Source organism: Hyperolius riggenbachi, chromosome 8, assembly GCF_040937935.1.
Source record: "Hyperolius riggenbachi isolate aHypRig1 chromosome 8, aHypRig1.pri, whole genome shotgun sequence".
NCBI classification, from domain to species: Eukaryota; Metazoa; Chordata; class Amphibia; order Anura; family Hyperoliidae; genus Hyperolius; species Hyperolius riggenbachi.
In genome coordinates this window covers 186,207,540-186,225,571 of record NC_090653.1, presented here as the reverse complement: position 1 = coordinate 186,225,571, position 18,032 = coordinate 186,207,540, and the positions used below count along the sequence as shown (strand labels likewise).

The 18,032-nt window shown below is 45.9% G+C and overlaps 1 protein-coding gene across 1 annotated transcript in view; it reads right to left on the bottom strand.

Annotated features, from left to right (window-relative positions):
- Positions 1–18,032, bottom strand: part of LOC137527519 (cleavage stimulation factor subunit 2-like) — a 273,488-nt gene that overhangs the window by 21,699 nt on the left and 233,757 nt on the right. Inside the window, exon 12 of the mRNA XM_068248039.1 lies at positions 1,299–1,379. Coding sequence (XP_068104140.1) covers positions 1,299–1,379 — 81 coding nt within the window. The remainder of the gene's footprint in view (positions 1–1,298; positions 1,380–18,032) is intronic.

Here is an 18,032-nt window from a genome sequence, read left to right as displayed (position 1 = left end):
GGATCGCGGCAGGAGAGGGGGACAATGCCACTAATGTTTTCTTTTCCCCTTCACAGGAGCGGAGGACCTGGCGGCGGAGGTGGCATCCGAGAACTGCGCCTGAGGTGGTGAAGAGGATCGCGGCTGAAGCGAGGGGAAGAGGAGCATGGCGGCAGGAACAGGTGTAGTATTCATGTCATTGTAGTGCAGCTTAGTGTTTGTATAGTACAGTGTAGTGTAGTGAAGCTGTGTGTTGTGTCAGTGCATTGTAGTGTAGTATAGTGTAGTGAAGGGTATTGCAGTGGTGTGTTGTGTTAGTGTTGTGGTAGTGAAGTGTAGCATAGTGTAGTGAAGTGTATTAATGTGTTGTGGTAGTGTAGTGTATTGTATTGTATTGTATTGCTGTGTAGTTTAGTTGTTAGGGCAGCAGGGATAAGTGTAGTGTAGATCAGTGTTCCCCAACCCTGTCCTCAAGGCCCACCAACAGTGCATGTTTTGTGGAAATCCACAGAGGTAGTTAATCAGCTCTGCTGAGACACTAATTACCTCACCTGTGATTGTGTGTGGTTTTCTACAAAACATGTACTGTTGGTGGGCCTTGAGGACAGGGTTGGGGAACTCTGGTGTAGATAGAGTAGCTTAGAGGCAGTTTTAGGGGGTAAAAGGTCCATAAGACGCCCCGGCAGTGTAGACGCGCACCTAGGTTTAGTTTATTTTTTCCCCCTTATTTTTTCCCTCTAAAACAAGGTGCGTGTTATATGCCGGAGCGTCTTATATGCCGAAAAATACGGTATATATCCTCCTCTGCCAGCGACAGACTCAAACTGCAGAGGGTCATCAGATCAGCGGAGAGGATCATCGGGAGATCCCTTCCCTCACTGGACCTCCTGAAAAATGCAGGGAAGAGAATGCAAAGGAAAAACCCTGACACTCACTTTGATTACTCTGAAGTACCCTATGATCCTTTATACTTTCCCAGTGGTTTGGGGTCACAATTACTTATTAGCTATAGGCTCACTATACACGAGCCTATTTACATTATACATAATGAATGTGACATTGCTTTCAGGGACATAAAGAGATGATTTGCATATTAAGGAGTGATGCACCATGGGAAAGCACAGTTGCTCACTTTAATATGGCTTATCATAAATACCTTCTTTTTCAGCTAGTGATACTGCTGTACTTTACCCAGGATAGCAATTACAAGCTTTGGATGCATGTCTTGTATAAGTAATTGGGATTATTTGCATCTAATTTAGATTTGCATCTAATTTACCATCCCTATTCAACAATTGCAACTAGCATATTATCTATACCTTTTCGTGGTCCTGTGGAGTAACTTGATTCTGTCCTGGACTAAATCCACCCTGTCCTGAAGACACCTGAACACCAGTGACCTATTAAAAAAAATAAAAATACCAGAATGTACAATAATAATAATAAAAAACAAAACAAAGAAAAAAAAAACCTTTCAAACTTGGGATAACTTGATCTGAAAATTACAATACACATATCAATGTTCTGGATGGTGGGGAGATTAAAGTAGAATTAAAGTCAAATGAAGGAATTGGCATAAAAAATGAAAATATTTTGAGCATTTCGGCTTAGTAGCCTCCCTGGCGGTATGGACGAGCTGAGTTCGTCCAGCAAAAACTTGCAAAAAACGTTAATGACGAGCTGAGCTCGTCCATGCCGACATGGAGATTTCCTGTTTCTCTGCCCCGCCGGCTGCATTTTTTTCTTATCAGAGGGATTCCCCAGGATGGCTGGATACCTGACTGCACGCTGTGGGTAGCGATCTGTGCTACCTACAGCGTGCAGAACAAGCATCCAGCCACCCTAGGGAATCCCTGGGCAGCCAGCGGGGCAGAGAATGTGCGGGGGATCCCCCTTGTATGTGGAGGCTGTGCTGGCGGGGGATCCCCCTCTGTGCGGGCGGGGGGAACCCCTTTATATGGTGGCTGTTGCGGGCAGGGGATCCCCCTCTGTGCGGGTGGGGGGATCCCCCTTCTATTGTGGTTTTTGCGGGCGGGGGATCCCCCTCTGTGCGGGTGGGGGGATCCCCCTTCTATTGTGGCTGTTGCGGGCAGCCTATCCCCCTCCTCCCCCCCCGATGTCCCCCCTCCCGATCTCCTCCCCCCCCCCCTCTCTAAGCCCATTGAGTAAATAGATTTACTCACCGAGGGCTTTCTCCAGCGACGGCAGCAGCACTTCCTCCTCCATCTCCGAAGTCCCGGTCTCTGTACAGTTACATTACGAGGCTTGGTGACGTCACCAAGTCTCGTAAGCCAGGGTCACACAGCGTCATCAACATCTTGCAGAAAACACTTTTTTTTAAATTGAATTCAATACAATAATCTGTATTAAATTTAATATTAAAAAAAAATTGGGTACTTATCCGTTAGCCGGTTGCATCCGGCAGGTGGCGCTAATTACTATTCCCCCTCCAGGCCGACATGGATAGTAGGGAAAGATGTAACTGTCGCCACCTAGAGGATGCGCCCGGCTAACGGATAAGTACCAAAAATTGGTTGCAAAAAAAAAAAAAATGGTTGCAAATTATTGGAAATTAATTGAAACACTTTTTGCACGGAAATCCTGGGGAAACTGAACGCCAGGGTGGTTAAGTATGGCAGCTTTGTCAGTTGTTTTTCCTGATGTGAAACGATTACTACTTCGATCCACTGATTACTACTACCAGTTTTGGTTTATAATTGGTAATGGTGTAGATCTTACAATAAGAATCATGAATTGAAAAAAAAATTAAATAAATACATTTCAATGTTTAACCACTTCACTACTGAGGGGTTTGTTCCCTTCTGTACCAGAGCAATTTTAACGTTTCAGCACTCTAATAACTTTTTAGCTACTTATCACAACAAAATGATCTAGATCTAGGTTTTTTTCCGCCAATTAGGCTTTCTTTGGGTGATACATTTTGCTAAGAATGAGTGACGGTTAGCAGTGGGGTCCCACAGGGGTCTGTAGTGGGTCCAGTGCTTTTCAATTCATTTATTAATGACCTAGTAGATGGAGTAGAAAGCAATGTTGCTATTTTTGCAGATGATACAAAAAATTGTGCAGAATCATCAACTCTCAGGAAGATAGTGACATATTGCAGCAGGATCTGGATAGGATGGATATATGGGCACATAAATGGCAGATGAAATTCAATGTTGAAAAATGTAAAGTCATGCATTATGGTCGTACCAACGGTCTAGCACCATACAAAATAAATGGGATACAGTTGGGGACATCAAACTTAGAGAAGGTCTTAGGAGTATACATAAAGAAAAGCCTTCCATACGGCAACAATGATAACGAGTCATCCGCTGAAGAAGCAACAGTTGTTGCGATACATGTGAGGGACAGCACAGCGGATGGCTTTCGTGGGCGTGCCTGTGGTAAGATACCTTTATCTTGGAGTCAAATTGCTAGCTTCACACTTGTCCACCTTCTCTACCTGTCTTTTTTCACTCGGGCTGGGTGTCTGCATGTACATAGGTATTAGCTCTGTGTGTTTTTGCTTTTCGGCCCAGTATACACTATTGATTTGTATCCTATCCGCAACCCTGTGTTTTATATACAGATTTTATATCTTGCATTTCTCCTTGTGAGTTATGTCTATGAGAGATTTTGATCTTTATTTACTTATGACGCCCATACGTGCTATATTTTGTAGTTTTAAATTGTTTTTATTATGCTAGTTACCTATTTAATAAAGACTTGATATTTGAGAAATTATTTTTGACTCCTTATTGCCGTATGGATGGCTTTTCTTCTTGATATATAGTGTCTCTTTATGCATCCTAGGCAAATGTTATTCAAGTGGCTCTTTTGTTGTGTTATTAAGGACTTCGGAGTACTCATCGATAGAGATGGCCTGAACGGTTCGCCGGCGAACTTGTTCGCGCAAACTTCGGTGGTTCGCGTACGAACGCGAAACTTTATGGCGGTTCGACCTGCCCCCTATACTACATCATTAGGGTCAACTTTGACCCTATACATCACAGTCAGCAGGAACAGGGTAGCCAATCAGGCTACACCCCCTCCTGGAGCCCCACCTCCCTTATAAAAAGCAGGCAGCATAAGCCATTTCACTCACTCGTATGGCGGCAGTAATTAGAGAAGGGAGAAGTGCTGCAGAGACATTAGGGAAAGCTTAGTTAGCTACAGTTAGGCTTGTTAGGTTGCTCTTTCTTGCTGATACTTATTGCTAAAAAGCACTCCTCGGGCTTGATTCACAAAGCAGTTATAACTGTTAGCATGCTTGTGAAAAGCCCCTCTTCACGCCTAAACTCAGATTAGGAGTGTTAAAAATAACTTGCGCGCAAAGTCCCGCACACACAGCACGGTGTGTGAGAAACGTCGCACCGCGATGCGACGAAAATGGTGCATCTGATGCACCTATAAGGTCGCATGGGGTGCGACCTTAACGTCGCACCATGCGACGTTAAGGTCGCTACCCTATGTGACCTTATAGGCACATCGGATGCACAGTTTGTCGCATCAAAGTGCAACGTTTCGCGCACACCGTGCTGTGCGCGCAAAAAGTTTTGCGCGCAAATCTAAATTTACTAAATGGTGCTAACCTAGTTAGCACCCTGGTTAGCATGCCCAAAGTCTTGGGTCAGCACCGCTTTGTGAATCAAGCCCCTCATCCTCAACAGCTCTTTTGAGAGCTTATGTTCTTGTTATCTTTTTTTTGTGTGTGTCCCACAGCCACTTGTGTTGCATATACAGCACAGTCAGTCTTAGCTGCCGGACCTTGGCCCCTTGGTAAGTCCTACTGTGCCACTGCCAGGCCCAGCACATTCAGTGTATACCTGTGTGTGTGTGACAGCTGCATACCATACACCTACCTGTTGTTCAGTGCACCCACCTACCAACGTGACCACACGCAGTGTCACTGCACCTGTTCACAGTACGTGTGTGTGTGACAGGTGCACATTTGTAATACCCATCACTGCATATACCTACCTCTTGTTCAGTGCACCCACCTACCTGAGTGTGATATTTAATACCACCAGTCACTGTACCTGTTCATGGTGTGTGTGTGTGTGTGTGTGTGTGTGTGTGTGTGAGACAGCTGCACATTTGTAATAAGCATCACTGCATATACCTACCTGTTGTTCAGTGCACCCACCAACCTACGTGAGCGCACTCAGTGTGACATTTAATACCACCAGTCACTGTACCTGTTCACGGTACATGGGTGTGTGTGTGTGTGTGTGTGTGTGTGTGTGTGTGTGTGTGTGTGTGTGTGTGTGTGTGTGTGTGTGTGTCAGCTGCACATTTGTAATATCAGTCATTGCATAATTGTTCACAGTACCTGTGTGACCACACGCTGTGTAATATACCACTCCGTGCATACCTGTTAACTGCACCTGTGTGACAGCTGCACATTGTATTAGTCAAGTCAGTGCAGACCTCTCACTTCTTCCCCCCCCCCCCCCGATATGGACAAAACAAGTAGAGTAGTGTAGTGGGGGTGTCTCAGCACCTTGCAGGGAAAAAAATATAGGAGACAAATACGGGAGCCCAATAGTGTAGTATATTAGTATGCAATTGAAAAAAGAAATTTCAATAAATTACTACTCACAAAAGGAGGTTGCAAGGGCAACCGTAGGAAGCAGGTGGAGACCATAAACCCGACTCCACTCGGGGTAGTCCCAGCCGGGACCTGGATGTGGTCGCTCTCCTTGAAAAAGTAGGGACAGGTGTCCACTGTGGGGCACCCACAGGTGGTCTGTCACCACCCCTCAAACACAGATTGTTTGGGGGTATAGCTATGCACAATTGAAGGTAAAGAGGCGCCCTGGTTGAAATAAAAGCATCTAAAAACAGCTTAAAATCGAGGAAATAATATGAGGTGGCTTACCTCAATAACGAAATCCTTGTATATGACAAAAGATTTTTATTTAGCACAGGCAACGCGTTTCGCGGGTCCAAGCCCGCTTCATCAGGCCAATAAAAGTGCCAAATGAACAAGTCGATATGGCAAAGGGAGCCTCCCTTTGCCATATCGACTTGTTCATTTGGCACTTTTATTGGCCTGATGAAGCGGGCTTGGACCCGCGAAACGCGTTGCCTGTGCTAAATAAAAATCTTTTGTCATATACAAGGATTTCGTTATTGAGGTAAGCCACCTCATATTATTTCCTCGATTTTAAGCTGTTTTTAGATGCTTTTATTTCAACCAGGGCGCCTCTTTACCTTCAATTGTGCAAAACAAGTAGAGGCAGACCCAGAGGAAGGCCACCAGGCAGGTCTGTTCGAGGTCGTTCGAGGTCGTGCTGACGTGATTTCATGCGGCCCTGGACCAAAGTACAGTGCTCAGAAGAAGGCACGTCCCATCAACTCCCAAGATTGTCTGGACGTGGTTGACTATTTAACACAGAACACATCTTCCGCAGCCACTAGCACTACTACAAGCACCATATCTGCTGCATTTGACACTTCACAGGAGTTATTTGGTGAGGAATTAACTGATTCACAGGCATTATTGTTACAAGATGAAGACGCTAAGCAAGTTACACCACCTCATATGTCTGAGTTAGGCGACACTATGGAAGTAACGTGTAAGAAGGAGGACCTGCTGTTGGTGCAGTTTATGAGGTGTCTGAGGCAAGCGAAGCTGGGGAGGATGATTATGATGATACGGATGCCACGTGGGTTCCTAAGAGACAAGATGGCCAAGGGGACAGTTCAGAGGGGGAGTCGAGAGAGGAGTAGGAGATGAGTTCCTGAAAGATGCAGGGGGAGTTCGCCGTCAGAAACAGCTGGTGGCAGTGTCCGGTGTCATGTATTGCCACCTATGTACAGCCAGCCAACATGCCCTTCAACGTCAGCTGCTGATGCCACCATAGTGCCATCACCCCAGGGGGGCTCAGCGATTTGGAATTTTTTTAGTGTGTCTGCCTTAGATCAGAGCAATGCCATCTGTTCTCTCTGCCTCCAAAAATTGAGCCGTGAAAAGGCTAACAGCCACGTAGGGACAACTGCCCTACGAAGGCACTTGGAGAAAAGGCACAAACTGCAATGGGAAGAGCACCAGAGAAAAAGCAGCACACAAAAGAAAAGCCACCCTCCTTCTCCTCTTCCTCCTTCAGGTGCATCATCTTCAGCCTCTTTCTCTCTTGCACCTTCACAATCACAGCCACCCTCCTCTACTCCGCCTCTCGCCTTGAGCGGTTCCTGCTCCTCTGCCTACAACAGCAGTCAGGTGTCCATGAGGGAAATCTTTGAGTGGAAAGGCCAATTTCTGCCAGTCACCCCCCTTGCCTGGCGTCTGACAGCTGGCTTAGCGGAACTGTTAGCTCGCCAGCTGTTACCATACCAGCTGGTGGACTCTGAGGCCTTCCGTTAATTTGTGGCCATTGGGACACCACAGTGGAAGATACCAGGCCGCAATTATTTCTCTAAAAAGGCGACACCCAAACTGTACCAAGAAGTTGAGAGGCAAGTGGTGTCATCTCTGGCACACCGCGTTGGGTCAAGGATCCATTTGACCACGGATGACTGGTCTGCCAAGCACGGTCAGGGCAGGTACATTACTTACACAGCCCATCGGGTCAACCTGGTGACCGCTGGCAAGCAGGGAGTACGTGGCTGTGCAGCGGACCAACTTGTGACATCGCCACGGCTTGCAGGCAGGCCTCCTGCCACCTCCTCTCCTCCTGCTACATCCTCTTCGTTGTCGTCATCCTCCTCAGGTGAGTGGCAGTTCAACTCAACAGGTGCTGCGATCTCCTCTCCAGCTACACAGCCCCAGCTCCCCAGGGCCTATGCTGCATGCCAGGTACGAAGGTGTCACACCATCTTGGACATATCTTTAGATTGTAAGCTCGCAAGGGCAGGGTCATCCTCCTAATGTTTACTGTTTTTGTAACAATATTTGTGCTGCTTGGAACTCTGCTGTATATTTGTTAGTTGTATCTATGTTCCCCTTGTCGTCTAATTGTGCTTTGTAAAGCGCTGCGGAATATGTTGGCGCTATATAAATAAAAAATAATAATAATATCTTGCCTCAAAGTGGAGAGTCACACTGGAGCAGCTCTCCTGGCTGCTCTTAACAAACAGGTGGATCAGTGGCTGACCCCGCACCAACTGGAGATCGGCAATGTGGTGTGTGACAACGGCAGCAATCTCATTTCGGCTTTGAATTTCGGAAAGTTGACACATGTTCTCTGCATGGCACATGTGCTGAATCTCATAATTCAGAGATTTGTGTCCAAGTACCCAGGCTTACAAGACATCCTGAAGCAGGCCAGGAAGTTGTGTGGGCATTTCAGGTGGTCTTACACGGCCATGGCACGCTTTGCCGATATTCAGCGGAGAAAAAAAACTTGCCGGTGAGACGCTTGATTTGCGATAGCCCGACTCGCTGGAATTCGACTCTGCTGATGTTCGACTGCCTGCTACAACAGGAGAAAGCCGTCACCCAGTATCTCTACAACTACAGTAGAAGGACACACTCTGGGGAGAGGGGATGTTCTGGCCAAAGAACTGGACACTCATGCGAAATGCCTGCAGGCTCATGCGGCCGTTTGAGGAGGTGACAAACCTGGTGAGTAGCAGTGAAGGCGCCTTCAGCGACTTGATCCCATATGCTTTCTTCCTGGAGCGTGCAGTGCGAAGAGTGGTAGATCAAGCTGTAGACGAGCGTGAACAGGAACAGGAGGAAGAGTTGTGGGATCAATTCTCATCAGAACAAGATGTTTCCTCAAAACCTGCGGCAGCACAGAGGGGGGGGGAGGAGGAAAGAGTCGTGTGGGGAAGAGGAGTCAGACTAAGATAAGGAAGGTGGTGTTTTTTTTTTTTTTTGGGTGGAGGAGGCGGCAGAAGAACAACAACCGCAGCAGGTGTCACAGGGGGCTTGTGCTGCTCAATGTTCCTGTGGTATTGTTCATGGCTGGGGGGAGGAGGAGAACTTACCTGACGTCACTGAGGAAGAGCAAGAGGAGATTGATAGTACGTCTGGATCCAAATTTGTACAGATGGCGTCTTTCATGCTGTCCAGCTTGTGGAGGGACCCCCGTATATAAAAACTCAAGGAGAATGACAATTACTGGGTGGCCACGCTACTAGAACATTTAATCAAAGAAAGGTATGCACACCTGATGCACAAATTTGCATAAATAGCAATAAACTTTTATAAGGCTAACATGGGTACTGGATCGTGGATTAGACCACAGCCATAAGTTACTAAATCTATATAAAAATGATCCGCACACCAAATAGTGATTGCTCAAAGATTAAATTGTATTGAGAAAATAAAGCACAAGAAAATCACAAGCATGTGAGGCTGGTATAGCCTGTTAACATCAACAGCTATTAACACAGTGGTTATACACAATACATAGAGACTTTAACAGGTTCACACAAGCAAAAAATGTAATGTTTACGCTGAGTCCATAAATTGAGGCAATGATACAAACTGAATGTGTATAAAGGTCCAGCAATAGCAACAAAGTCCAAGTGAAACCTCGCTCATAAGTCCAAAAACCCTCAAGTGAAACCTCGCTCATGAGTCCAAAAACCCTGGGTTTTTTGAGGCTATACCAGCCTCACATGCTTTTGATTTTCTTGTGCTTTATTTTCTCAATACAATTTAATCTTTGAGCAATCACTATTTGGTGTGCGGATCATTTTTATATAGATTTGGCCACACTACTAGACCCTCGGTATAGGCACAAAGTGGCGGAGATGTTTCCAAATCACCAGAAGGCAGAAAAAAATGTAGCACTTAAAACAAGCTTGCAACTATGCTGTACAGTGCGTTTAAGGGTGATGTCACAGCACAACGCAATAAAGGTACCACTGTCAGTAATCCTTCTCCCATGTCCACGCAGGCAAGGACAGGCTGCTCTAGCGATCTCATGGTGATGTCAGACATTGCCTCGCCTTACCCCTTCCGGATCCACCCTCCACCAACGCCTCAACCGGCAGGTAGCCGACTACCTGGCCTTAAGTATGTGTATGTAGACACTGTGAGCAACGATGAACCCTTGGACTTCTGGGTGCGCAGGCTTGACCTGTGGCCGGAGCTGTCACAATTTGCCATCCAACTTCTGGCTTGCCCTGCCTCAAGCGTCCTGTCAGAAAGGACCTTCAGCGCAGTTGGAGGCATTGTCACTCAGAAGAGAAGTCGCCTAAGTCACAAAAGTGTTCAGTACCTCACCTTTATCAAAATGAATGAGGCATGGATCCCGGAGGACTACTGCCCACACGAAGACTAAGTCAGTCCCCACACAGCATCTCTGCCTTCAGGCCGCTTGACTGCCTTCTCCGCCACCACCAACAGGGTCCAGGACTTCAGACGGATTCCTGAATTTTTAAGGCCGCTGTAATAATTTTTCTGCTGCGTGTACATGCCTGCCTAATTTTTCTGGCTGCCCTGCAGCCGCAACAAACAAAAGGCATGTACATGTGTCAATTCCCCTTCGTGATCGTTACCTTGCCGCGGTGAAGGGGCTTGTGTATCACAATGAAGCAATGACCGCCGGCTATATGAGTGTCTCGGGGGGGGGGGGGGGGGGGGGGTGTTGCACACCCAAGATAATAAGGTCGTTGCTTCATTGTGGACAGACCAAATTCGATCAGCTGGACAGTCACTGTTGTTCTGTCATTGAGCTACCTCAGCTCGGCGACCATATGGGCTTGAAAACCGGCATGGCCTGCACTCTCACCATGGTGCGCACCAGTCCAGCATGGCCGTCACTACACAAACAGCTGTGTACGGTGTGTTACACAGTGAGTTTGGTCTGTCAGTGTGGAGCAGTACACTAATTACACTCCCTGATTGATGTATACACATGCAAGATGTTTTAAAGCACTTTAGGCTTCCAATTTAGCATGCAGTCTGATTTCTGCCCTTAAAATGCTGCTTTGCGTCAAATCCAGATTTTTTCCCGGGACTTTTGGCGTGTATCCCACTCATCCATGCAAAAACTCAGATGTTAGACCCCTTGAAACATCTTTTTCATTACTTTTCTGGCCAGCATAAATGTTTCTAGTTTTCAAAGTTCGCATCCCCAGTGAAGTCTATTGCGGTTCGCAAATGTTTGCGCAAATCGAAAATTTGCGGAAGTTCGCGTTCGAGGTTTGCGGACTGAAAATCGGAGGTTCGAGCCATCTCTACTCATTGACAAGTTAAATAATCGTATTCAATGCTAAGCCGTTGCAGCTAAAACTAATATTTTGGGATGCATTAAAAGGGAAATAAAAACTTGAGATGCTAGCATAATATTGCCCCTGTTTAACTCTCTAGTAAGGCCTCATCTGGAATATGGAATTCAGTTCTGGGCACCACATTACAGGAAAGATATTGCAGTTGTAGAGCAGGTGCAGAGAAGAGCAGCAAAATGGATATGAGGGATGGAAGGTCTCACTTACCAAGAAAGGTTAGATAAACTGGGTTTATTTAGTCTAGAGAAAATACGCCTTAGAGGGGATCTAAATAACATGTATAAACACATCAGAGGGCAATATAAAAACTTGGCGGATGAGAGTTTTGTCCCTAGGCCTTTACAAAGGACTAGAGGACATGTTCTGCGCATTGAGGAAAAACGTTTCAGCCATTTATTTAGGAAAGGGTTCTTTACAGTAAGAGTGATTAAGATGTGGAATGCATTACCACAGGAAGTCGTTATAGCAAATTCTATACCTGCATTTAAAGGTGGCTTAGATGCTTTCCTTGCGTTGAAAGACATCCATGGCTACAATTACTAGGTAATGCCCAGTGATGTTGACTAACTATGTAACTATGCCACACGGGAGTAAATTTTGGCTCAAAATTCCTAGACAGTACAGAGGTAGTGGCGAGTATTGCCACATACATAATAAAATCTAATATTTTTATTAAAACAGCTGAAGGCTCAAAGACCTATTGCTAATTCAGCATTGTCAGGATGGGTGTCATTGCTTACCCCCCCCCCCCCCCACAAACACACATGCATCGTATTGCTACCAACTGCGGGTTGAGTGCACGGTGAGTGGGGTGTAGCTGGCCCTCAGACCCCAAACAATGAGCATAGGTCTAGGACGCACAAGTGTGCAATACTGATAGATATACTGCCAATGGGCCTAAACCTATTTGTGGTGTGGGAGAAAGCCATAGGTGACCATATCTGTCAGTATTGCACACTTGTGTGTCCTAGACCTATGCTCATTGTTTGGGGTCTAAGGGCCAGCTACACCCCACTCACCGTGCACTCAGCCCGCAGTTGGTAGCAATACGATGCATGTGTGTATGTGGGGGGGATAAGCAATGACACTCATCCTGACAATGCTGAATTAGCAATAGGTCCTTGAATTTTTGAGCCTTCAGCTGTTTTATTAATAAAAATATACAGTCTATTAGATTTTATTATATGTGGGTGCTAAGTTGCATGACCGAGCAATAAACTGTTAAAGTTGTGAAGTGCTGAATTGTAAAAAATGGCCTTGCCACTAGGGGGTATAAACCTCTGGTCCTTAATTGGTTAAACTTAAAGCGGATCCGAGATGAAAAACTAACTAACTATAACAAGTAACTTGTCTATACATCTTATCTAAAGTTTAGATAGATAGTTTACACACTATGGCCTCGATTCATAAAGCATTCCCGCATTCGGAAATGCTGAAAACGGCTCACTTTACCGACCACACAGCAAAACCTGTATTCATAAAGGCTTTTTCCGCATGAAAAGCCGACATTCGCGAGTAGAATGATGAATCACTGCCTTGCGCGGTGATTATCATAGCAAAAGTACCAAGTAGTCAATTCATAAAGATTAGAGGTAGCGGTATGCGGACGGGTATTACCGCTACCTCTGAGGTGGCGAGAAGCGTGCGGAATACATTGCAGTGAATGGGACAGACCTCCCAAGCAGCTGCAGAGAGAACACCGCACGGAGGGACTCCGCCTGCTTCTCCTGTTTCCGCATGTCTCCTGACAGCCTTACGCCTGCCTACAGCGGAATATCTCCGCACGCCTGTCACAACTAGCAAAATTTTTATGAATTACCACCCTGAAGGCGGAAATACTGACAGCGGTGTTTCCCCGCTCAACGTTACCTTACCGACAGCACTTTTATGAATCGAGGCCTATATCTAGCTGCAAACAGCTTTAATAGAAAATTATTATTTCCCTGGTGCCTCCATGTCGGCATACTACTGGGTTAGCTCCGCCCCTCTAACCCCTATAGGACCAATTAAAATTGATATATATATGGTCCCTGCCCCTGCCACCGTATTCTTTTTTCCGTCCTCAGACACTATAGGACCTGTGTCTGTTAGAATTATTTATTTAGCTTATATCTTAATTTAAAATATATTTTCTTTCAGCTCGAATATCCCCTTACCCACGGCACAGGTTAAGCTTCCTGTGCTTGGGCTGCTAAATGCGCCCATTGGTTCCCAGTACCTGCTTAGCCAGGAAACGCCGACCCAGTTCCAGCTAAATGCTGGGGGAATTGTTGGGACGTGGAGTTCTCATCAGCCGCAGCGCTGCGAGGCGAAGAAGGCAGGAAAATGGTGAGTTGTCTTCTCCCCTCGGTTCAGTGGGAGCCGGCAGGTGAGTGGTAATGGCGGCGGAGGTCTCTGCCTCGTGACTCCCCGGCGGGCGGAAGTAGCGTCTGCGCATGCGCGACCTCCGCATTCAGTGCACTGCTGAGGTCGGGCATTGCGGCGTCCATGTTTGTTGAGGGCAGAATGCCCTAGCTAGAGCGTGGAGGCGTACAGACGTCGGGGGCAGGCTATTTAGAGCAGGATGGAATGCCTCAGTGTAAGGCTGACCTGCTCTAGTGCGGCTGCACCCGAGAATCGGCTGCCAGACTACTCAGCAAGGCTCTTGATCCGGCATGGAGGAAGGAGAAGCCTCTGATGCTTCTGGATGTAGGTTTGAATGACTAAACCTCTTTTTTCTTTTCAAAGATCTTTAAGGTGTTATTAGGAAAGTATTTTAAGAATTTCTTTCTCTGTTATGTTTCTTTATAGCGGACATTCCCTCTGAGGCTGGCGATCAATATGGACCCTCTGGGTAAGGGGAAAAAGGAAAGAAAAAAAAAAAAAAAAAAAAAAAAAAAAAGCTTTCCTGTCACTGAGCTAATAAATATATAAATTATGTTTTACAGCTCGTATGTGATACCGCCTGGACAAGGAGGTGCTAAAGGCCCTCGTTCCCCTTCAAGGCGCAGAAGTGAAACGTACCAGGAACATCGCTCAAGTTCACGATATGGATCCTCTTCTTACCGCAACAGGCAATACTATGGATCTTCAAGGCGCTCAAGGTCTAGATCTAGGTCTCCACGTAGACGTTCAGTTCCTAATAAAGGACAATGCTGGGCATGTCCTAATACTGCGATGCAAGGGAAGACTTTGTGTGCCTCATGCCTGGGGCAATTAGCAAAGGAAAATGAGTCAAAAACTGAGGATCTGGTTGATGTCATAAGAAGAGTAGTAAGAGAGGAAGTGGCTACACTCTCATCAGCAAGCACCTCGCAAGCCGAGGCAACTGTGGCTGATAAGCAACCAGATCCAGAGGCTTCCGATGAGGAGACATCTCCAGGCCTCTTTAGTTTTTCCCTGACAGCTCCTTTCATTTCCGCAGTTAAGGAAGCACTAGATTGGAAGGATCCTCCGGAAGAACAACCGCATAACAAAGAATATTATACACATCTATCTAAGAAACACTGTTCCTTTCCACTGATGAGAGAAATCAAGAATATAGTATTAGAAGAATGGGAGAAAGTGGAGAACAAACCTTCTCTACATAATAGATTCTCAAAGCTCTACCCGATAAAGGATGATGAGGCTCCTTTCCTATCTGCTCCTCCAACAGTTGATGCATCCCTTTCTAGGTTAATGAAGCACGTGACTTTGCCAATGGAAAATACGGTCACATTCCAAGATGTTCTAGACAGAAGAATCGATAGCGATCTGAAAAAGATATATCTTACAACAGGACAAATATGTAAGCCTGCCATAGCCTTAACTTCAGTGGGAAGAGCATTGAATGTATGGATTACCAACATAGAGGAAGCTATTGAGAAAGGAGTAAATGGAGCAGAAATTATTTCAGCCCTAGACGACTTTAAGCTTTCAGCCGATTTTATCAGTGAAGCTGCAATGGACACATTAAGGGCAGCCGCAAGAGTGATGCTAAGCTCGGTGACGGCCAAGAGAGCTTTATGGCTGAAGCATTGGAATGCGGATATCAGCTCAAAGCAGAGTTGGGTGAAGATTCCCTTTGATGGTGCTTCCTTGTTTGGTAAAGAGATGGATAAGGCCATTTCGAGAGTAACAGGCGGTAAATCAGGGCTTCTACCGCAAGACAGACCAGCAAGAAAAAACTATCCAGACAAAAGGAGACAGGCAACAAGCAAGTTCTCAGAAGCCAAAAGTTATAGACCTGGAAGAGCGTTCAGGAAAAATTGGAAGAGTACCCAGGCAAATTTGGCAAGATCCCTAAAGACAGCAACCAAACCTGGGGGACAGCAGAAGCAGCCTTTTTGAAGGTGCGCCCGCCCAGACAGTGACGGAGGGATCAAGGTTAAGAACTTTCGTCAAGGTCTGGGTGGAAAAGATCCAGGATCCGTGGGTATATGCAGTGATAAAGAATGGACACAAATGGACATTTCGAAGTATTCCACAGGACAGATGGATGCCGACAAGAATCCCCACAGATCAACAGAAGAGACAAGTATTGACACAATATGTGCAATCCCTTATTTCTCAGAAGGTGGTACTACCAGTCCCAGTTTTAGAAAGATTCAAGGGTGTCTACTCTCCTCTGTTCATGGTAAAGAAAAAATCAGGAGGTTTCAGACCAGTGATAGATCTAAAGTATCTGAACAAATCAATACATCTACCCAGGTTCAAGATGGAGTCCTTACAATCAGTGATTCTAGCAGTATCCCCGGGAGACTGGCTAATGTCCATAGACCTCCAGGATGCATATTACCATGTACCCATTCATCACCAATATCAAAAATTCCTAAGATTTTCTCTAGGAAAAATCCATCTACAGTTCTGTTCGCTGCCATTCGGACTTTCAACATCACCACGAACATTCACAAAGATCCTAGTATCTGCAATAGCCAACTTGAGAACACAGGGAATAAAAATCCATCACTATTTAGACGACATCTTGGTAGTGGCAAGATCCAGACAAGATTTAATAGAAGACTCAAGAAAAGTAGCGACCTTTCTTTGCAGTTTGGGCTGGGTAATCAACATCAAAAAAAGTCAGTTCCAGCCAAGCAGAATACTGACCTACTTAGGAGCAGTCTTCAACACAGTGGAAGACTCTGTGTCTCTACCAGAAGCAAAAGTTCGCGACCTGATTTACAAAGTAACATGGTTGTTTCACCAGCACTCAGTAACAGCAAGGACATGTCTGCATGTACTAGGTCTAATGTCTTCAGCCATAGTGATGGTAAAGTGGAGCAGATGGCACATGAGACCTCTACAAGAACTGTTCTTGAGTCAATGGAACCATCACTCGATGACTCAATCAATCAAAATATCACATCAGGTCAGAATGTCTCTCCTATGGTGGATGCAGAGTCAGAATCTGTCCAATGCCAATCAATTATCTCCATATCACTGGATCACTGTTACATCGGACGCCAGCAGGATGGGCTGGGGAGCACATTGTATGGACAGTTGGGCTCAAGGCCAATGGAATTCTCTACAGACAAATGTAGTGTCCAACATTTTGGAATTAAGAGCAGCATACAGAGCAACGCAAGCCTTTGCCCATCTATTGAAAGGACAAGCAGTGTGCATTCAAATGGACAACAAGGCAGCAGTGGCTTATGTACAGAAGCAAGGGGGAACCAGGAGCAGATCCCTGATGAAGGAATTGGAACCACTCATGAAGTGGGCAGAGATGAATCTGCTATCATTGAGAGCAGTTTATATACCAGGAACCCTGAATGCCCGAGCAGACTTTCTATCCAGGAACATGGTCAAGAGCAACGAATGGATGTTGAACAAAAAGATCTTCCAGATGTTGGTACAGAGATGGGGGCTGCCGCAACTGGACCTATTCGCCTCAGATATGAATTTCCAGTTATCCAGGTTCTTCTCCAGATTCCCGTCCAAGAAGGCGGAGGGAGTGGATGCGATGACCCAGACATGGAAAGCGAATATGATCTATGCCTTTCCTCCAACACCTCTTATCTTACGGTTTCTGAACAGATTACAGGGAGAGAGAGTAGAAGCGATAGTAATCACTCCGTTTTGGCCGAAAAGACCATGGTTTCCACTACTACTCAAGATGTCGGTGGCACCACATTGGAAACTTCCTCTGCTACCAGACCTATTATCACAAGGCGACCTGAAACATCAACACCTTCAAAGAATGTCCTTAACTGCGTGGAGATTGAGAGGGAGAATCTACTGAAAGCTGGATTCTCAAGTACTGTAACAGAAACATTACTGAAGGCAAGAAGATCTTCCACAAATAAGACCTATTATAGGGTGTGGAGAAGATTCATTGACTTCTCGTTGCAGAAGAAGGTGGACTATCTTGTTCCCTCAGTTCCGCACGTTCTGGAATTCCTACAAACAGGTTTTGACATAGGATTAAAGGTCAGAACGCTCAGAGTACAAGTATCGGCAATATCAGCCTTGATAGGATCCCAACTGGCATCACACAGGCTGGTACAGCAGTTCTTTCAGGCCATCATGAGGTTGAGACCTCCACTACAGAAGATATGTCCAAGCTGGGACCTTCCCATGGTGCTCGAGTACTTATCGTCAGAAACATTTGAGCCCCCAGAGAGCTGCTCAATATGGAATACGACACTAAAAATGGCTTTCCTGATTGCAATATCATCAGGGAGAAGAGTGTCAGAAATAAGGGCCTTGGGGTGTAAAGAACCCTTCCTAGACTTCTTTCAGGACAGAGTGGTTCTAAGACCAATGCCTGGGTTTCTCCCCAAAGTTGTGTCAGTACAGCACCTGAATCAGGAGTGGACACTGCCAACTTTTCCGACAGAGGAAAAATTTCCTAATGGTCATCCATTAGATGTAGCTAGATGGCTACAATGGTATCTGCA